Consider the following 6970-nt stretch of genomic DNA (forward strand, 5'->3'; position numbering starts at 1 on the left):
AGAAATGTCCAACTCAGAATTTTTTTATAATCAAAATAAATTTTATTAAAAGATGAATCACAACTTATAAGACATTGCATCGAGTCTTGCTGTTAAGAAATTGTAAAATATATATATACTGATCTAAACATGCAAATAAATTAAAATGACATATTTAGATATTACGGGCGTACCTCCGACCATTGCAAATTGAACGGGAAGCGGCGCATACACGAACCTGAACCTGAAAGACAGTTTTGTTCTTCCACACCCTTATTTACTCTGAATAAATGATGTATATTTTGAAGTGAGTTTGGTGATACAAAACTGAAAGTCCCATCCTAAAAAGTTAGTTATTCAATACATGATTTGTTACGTTGGGTACGTGATTGGAAATATATTTATAAAGATATGGGTTGAATATAGAAAGAAAATGTAGCAGCTTCAGAAGTAACAAACTTTTTCAAAATAATAAAATATAAAGGAACGTGTAACGTGCACCTAACGTGGGACGTGGGCTTCCAACAGAAATAACTCGGCACTGCCCCACCCCTGCATTCAATAATAAAAAAGTATAAATAATATTATCAAGTGGCTCCCACTGTCCCTTCTAAGATCCGTCAATGGTTCTAACTAGCAAGGTTTCATTAAATATATATCGTAACCACTGGTGGGATCAGATTCAAATTTCAATTGTAGGGATTATATGGGAGTTCTCATTAATATAAATTTGTTAAGACAGGTGTTATATGATTCCTATATTATAAGATAATATATAATTATAACTTGCGTATGACACTTATTATTTGCTAATATATTTTATTCAGTAATGAGAAATTTTAACTATTTTGATAATAAAAGTGTTCTTAATTTTTTTTTTTACCAGAGATTAGAGATGTTCCTCAACCTATTCAATTAGAGATTATTTTTATTTACGACACATGTTATTGTTGATCCAATTTTTATTTATTTATGGTGAGAATTAAACATAAATTTTTCTGCTAAATAAATTGTTTACACTCATATGAACATAATCAAAACTTATATCACTATATTAATCCTTTAGGTTAGTACACTTAATGTTATGATACATAATTATTTGTGTTCGATAAAATAGAAGTAATCTTATAGCGTTTTATGATCAAGACTTGCAGTTTGTTTGCGTCTTCCTTGAAAAGGTCGTTTTGACTCATTCGATGTTAATTTTACATGTTAATCTAGTTTTATGAAAAATAATAATACATAAACATTCTTTTATTTTAAATATCTTATTAATACTTTTTTATATTTTTCTCTTTTTATCACGTTATAAATCTTGTAATATTTATATTTTTGTCTCTTTCACCAAGCCTCTAATAAAATCTCCAATGTTTATTTATCTTTTTGCTTCCACCCACGAAAGTAGTTGTCCAATGTTCACCCGTAGAAGGAAAAGCCAATAAGCCATACGGACGGAATCTTGAAGGCAATTGGGCACTTGGAATGAAGCCAATGAGAGTGTTTGACTCAGATAACGAGAGAATTCATTTTCCTCAAGGTATGACGTTAAAAATAACTATTAAATCCCTAATCTTAATTACATGTTCAAAACAACTTCCATTATTAATTGGAAAAAAAGACACAGCTACAAATGTGATTAACTATTTTAAGTAATAAAACTATAAGCATGTTCCATTCATTTTTTTTTATTTCGCTTAGAAATAATTTAGCATGTTCCATTCATTCTATTTTTATTTATTTCACTTTAAAATAATTGAGCGTGTAGCTCATGGTCATGTTTCTATGATCTTTGATTTCTTCTTTCCTTGCCTTTGATCACATCCCTCTACTTGATATGTATATATATAAACTAAACATAACAGAGCAGAGCAATGAATCATAGTTCCCACATCAATATCACAAAAAATGGCTACCATAAAAGCTTCTCACACTGTGGTTCCAAATCAACCAACACCAAAAGGTCGATTGTGGCTATCCAACAGTGACAATTCCACACGTAAAGCACATTCACCAGTTATTTACATCTACAAAGCAAAACACAACATTGAATACAACATTGAGAGGATGAAAGAGTCTCTTAGCAAAACTCTAGTGTACTTCTATCCAGTTGCTGGCAGATTGAGCTTATCAGAAAGTGGTAGAATGGAAGTGGATTGCAACGCAAAGGGAGTGACATTGATCGAAGCCGAAACCGCGAAAACATTGGCTGATTTTGGAGACTTTTCACCCTCTGATTCCATCAAGGAAGAACTTGTTCCAGCAATTGATTATCACTCTCAACCTATACAAGAGATTCCTTTGCTATTTGTTCAACTAACAAGATTCAAAGGTGACCAACAACAACAACATGGCCTTGCCATTGGAATGGCTTACTCACATCCTGTGGCTGATGGGCTTGCTTGGACTCGCTTTGTCAACACATGGGCAACGGTCAATAGAGGAGACTCATTAGATGTTAATGAAATGCCATTTCTAGATCGAACTATACTCAAATTTCCAACATGGTCATCGTCATTGTCGTTACTGTCACCACCACCACTATCGCACTCTGATCACCCAGAGCTGAAGCCTCTTCCACTCATACTAGGCAGATCTGACAGCACTGAAGAGCAAAACAAGAAGACAACAGCATCTGTGTTGAAACTCACATCAAAGCAAGTGGAGATGCTGAAGAAGAAGGCCAATGATCAAGGGTCAACACCTTGTACCAGATTTGAAGCTGTGGCCGCACATATATGGAGATGTGCATGCAAGGCTCGCGGACAACATCACAAGCAACCAACTATAGTTCGGTTCAATGGTGATATTCGCAACAGATTAATCCCTCCTCTCCCCAGGAACTACTTTGGGAATGCATTGGTAGCAACAGTGACACCAGAATGTTATGTTGGAGAAATCACATCAAGACCATTGAGTTATGCAGCAAGAAAATTGAGAGAAGCAATAGCGTTGCTCAGAGATGAGTACATCAGGTCACAGTTAGAAGCTGTGTTTGGTGAGGAGCAATTGAAGTGCATAAGGGCTTTCTTCTTGGGACAAGGTGAAGGTAGAAGTGAACCGTTTGGAGGGAATCCAAATCTTCAAATCACAAGCTGGATCAACTTCCCGGTGGATAGTACAGATTTTGGGTGGGGAAAGCCTGTGTATTTTGGTCTAGGATATGTGTGTGCACTTGATAGGGGGATTATTGTTCGAGATCCACAAGATGATGGTTCTTTGATTGTGATCATGCATTTCCAGATAGCACATATGCAACTCTTTAAGAAACTCTTCTACGAGGATATATTCACTTCAAGGCTGTAATTCGTGGTTGTTTTGCAAAGACTGATATCCATCACCATGAGGCTTAATTTTGATTCACATCATTATAAGCTTCTTCTTTTGTAATGTCTGCATTGGTCAAATCCTAAACTCTCTCTCCCCTTCAAAATTTGAGTTTTTTTTAATCGATTATTAGTTTTGTCTGTATGAGAAGATGGTCTTTGTGGATGTGACAATTTTGTCTTCTTTGATTGTTTGAATTTGTTGGTATGTATGTGATCATTATATGGGTTATGAGTTGTAATGAAAGTTGAGGGTTGTATGTGATCATTATATGGGTTATGAGTTGTAATGAAAGTTGAGGGTTGTTGAGTGTGGGGTAGGGATAGGGATGCACTCTCAAGCCATAGCTAAGAACTCTCAAAATTGATCTGTTGGATCAGACTCCTTCTGTCCGATTCTCATTAGCTAAGATTTGATTTTTTTTATTAGTATGTTATTATTACAAAATATTCATCTATTAATACTTTTACTTGTCACCAAAGATTTATAAATAAAAATAAATAAATTTTACAAGAATTAAAATAAACAAAAAAACTTTAAAGGACTAAAATAAAAAACACCATATTTTATAGGATCAAAAGTTTTGTTTTTGTTTACAAATAAAAGTAATAGTTTGGACTAGGAGTATTCATAAATCAATTCAATTTAATAAAAAAAACCCCAAAAAAAAAGACAATGTAAAAATTGAATAAATTGAATTTTTTTTTATTGAATTGGATCGATTTTAAATTTAATTTTAAAAACCGATTCAATTCCACTCGAATTATATATATATATATATATATATATATATATATATATATATATACATTTATAATATCTCTCATATTTAATTTTTATTTCTTATATATTTATAAATTTAATTATATAACTTATACTTAATTATGAAAAATATATTAAATCAAATATAATTTTTGAGTTTTTTTTTGAAGAAAAATTATTTGAATTAAAATGCATAAATTATAATTATCAAGTTGAGTAAATTTATTTTTGATATAAAATATACTTAGTAAAAATTTATAATATTATTAGTTACATAATGATATTTAAATAAAACATTTAATATTTAAATTATTTTCATTATACTTATATAAATCGTACACCATTTATTCAATAAAATGAAAATAAGATTGAATCCAAAAATTGATCCAATCCAAAATTGTGATAAATTGGACTGATTAAGATCGAATTAAAATTTTAAATCAAATTAATTGAATTACGAATTAAAAAAAAATCGAAATAATTGAATCAAATACACTCCCCAAACATCCCTAGTTTGGACCACACCATTTGCAATCAAATGTGCATTTATTAAGTAAAAAACTAATAATTTCAGTCATTTTTTTTTTCACTTTAAAATAAGTGAAAGGGTGTTGCTCGTGGGCCTTTCTTTATATTTTATTTGCATTTCTTATTTCCTAGCCTTTCACAACATCTCATATAGGTACACAGAGCAGAGTAATGAAGCATACCCAAAGGTGTGAAAAATGGTAACCATCAAAGCTTCTCACACTGTGGTTCCAAATCAACCAACACCTAAAGGTCGATTATGGCTATCAAATAGTGACCAAACCGCACGCCCAGCACACACACCAAACCTTTACATCTACAAAGCAAAACACAACATCATCGAATATGACATTGAGAAAATGATAGACTCTCTCAGCATCATTTTAGTGTACTACTATCCGGTAGCTGGCAGATTGAGTGTTACAGAAAGTGGTCGAATGGAAGTGGATTGCAACGCAAAGGGAGTGACATTGATCGAAGCCGAAACCGTGAAAACAATTGATGATTTTGGAGACTTCACACCTTCTGAGTCAGTCAAGGAAGAGCTTGTTCCAGTAATTGATTATCACTCTCAACCTATAGAAGAGATTCCTTTGGTCTTAGTCCAAGTGACAAGATTTAAAGGTGATAAAGAACAACAACAAGGCCTTGCTATTGCAGTCGCTGTTTCTCATCCTGTGGCTGATGGGTCTGCTTGGATTCACTTTATCAACACATGGGCTAAGGTTAATAGAGGTGACATGTTAGGTCTTAATGACATGCCATTTATAGATAGAACCATACTCAAATCTTCGTCGTCGTTGTCGTCGTTGTCACCACCACCCTCACCACGCTTCGATCACCCTGAGTTGCAGCCTCTACCATTCATACTAGGCAGATCTGATAGTACTGAAGAGCAAAAGAAGAAGACAACAGCTGCTATGTTGAAACTCACATCAGAACAAGTGGAGATGTTGAGGAAAAAGGTTAATGAAAATGAAAACTTATCAACAAAACAAGGGTCAAGATCAAGATCAAGATCAAGACCTTGTAGCAGATTTGAAGCTGTGGCTGCACATATATGGAGATGTGCATGTAAGGCTCGTAAACTAGATCGAAATCAACCAACCCTTGTTAGGTTCAACGCCGATTTTCGAAGCAGACTAACTCGGCCTCTCCCAAGGAATTATTTCGGGAATGCCTTGGCGGCCACAGTGACACCGGAATCTTATGCTGGAGAAATCACATCAAGACCATTGAGTTATGCAGCAAGAAAATTGAGAGAAGCTGTGGAGATGCTCAAGGAAGAATACATAACTTCGCAGTTAGAAGTTGTGTTGGGCGAGGAGCAATTGGAGTCCATAAAGGCTTTGTTCTCGAGACAAGGAGAACGTAGGAATTCTCCTTTTGCAGGAAATCCTAACCTTCAAATCACAAGCTGGATCAGCATTCCACTATATGAAGCAGATTTTGGGTGGGGAAAGCCTGAGCATTTTGTTCTGGGATATGTGTGTCCGTTTGATAGAGGGATTATTATTCGAGGTCCAGAAAATGATGGTTCTGTGATTGTGATCATGTATTTCCAGATAGCACATATGCAACTCTTTAAGAAATTCTTCTACGAGGATGTATTTACATCAAGGTTGTAATTTGTAATTTGTGGTTGTTGCAGATTGATCCATGAGGGAAAATGTTGATTCACATCAAGCTTCTTTTATGTGATGGATTATGTTTTTAGTACTGGTAACTTTGTGTAAATGTCACTTTTATTCTTAAATAAGATTTTTAGTGCTTTTGTTCTTATACTTTCATTGTTGTATGTCCATTAAGATCTTAATTCTTGATGCTTATCCATGAAGCTTCTGGAGAATCACCAACAGCAAATTCGTCGTGCATAAATAGTGATTCTACCATTGGCTCACTCTTATATAAAAACATTAGGTTCCTTTTTATTTCACATACCCAGATCAATTTGCTACAACTTATTCATTTTTTTTTTTCATTTCTTGGATCTATTGCATCACTTAATTTTTCACTGTTCCTTCCAATTCAGCTTTGAGATTTTGGATTGATATTGTTATACTAAGCAGGATTTAATGCAAATGGGTAAGTATTATTGTTTAGTTAGTAGATAGGTGCTGAGTAATTTGGTTTGCTTGTGTATTCTCTGACAAAATCATATCTTACAAAATCATAACTTATTCTAACATGAGTTTCCAAGACTTAAATCACTTAAGCATTATTAAAAAATAATAATTATATTTTACCTAAATAGTTAATTTCTCATAGGGTCATATTCAATAAGTACTCTGAATTCGAATCATAAACTATTTGATCGTTAAAAAAATACAAATTGTTTCAATTATTGTTGATCACATCAAAATCACATACTCATTCT

General features: G+C 33.4%; 2 protein-coding genes across 2 annotated transcripts; both read left to right on the forward strand.

Annotated features, from left to right (window-relative positions):
- The first annotated feature begins 1754 nt into the window (after positions 1–1754).
- Positions 1755–3728, forward strand: LOC114423373 (spermidine hydroxycinnamoyl transferase-like). Its single transcript, XM_028390118.1, has one exon. It carries the CDS (start codon positions 1885–1887, stop codon positions 3280–3282), a length of 1398 nt encoding a protein of 465 aa, XP_028245919.1. The 5' UTR covers positions 1755–1884; the 3' UTR covers positions 3283–3728.
- A 990-nt stretch (positions 3729–4718) lies between these two features.
- On the forward strand, positions 4719–6383 carry LOC114423374 (spermidine hydroxycinnamoyl transferase-like). The gene has a single exon (XM_028390119.1). It carries the CDS (start codon positions 4791–4793, stop codon positions 6219–6221), a length of 1431 nt encoding a protein of 476 aa, XP_028245920.1. The 5' UTR covers positions 4719–4790; the 3' UTR covers positions 6222–6383.
- Positions 6384–6970: the final 587 nt, after the last annotated feature.

Source organism: Glycine soja, chromosome 8 (assembly GCF_004193775.1).
Source record: "Glycine soja cultivar W05 chromosome 8, ASM419377v2, whole genome shotgun sequence".
Taxonomy (NCBI): domain Eukaryota; kingdom Viridiplantae; phylum Streptophyta; class Magnoliopsida; order Fabales; family Fabaceae; genus Glycine; species Glycine soja.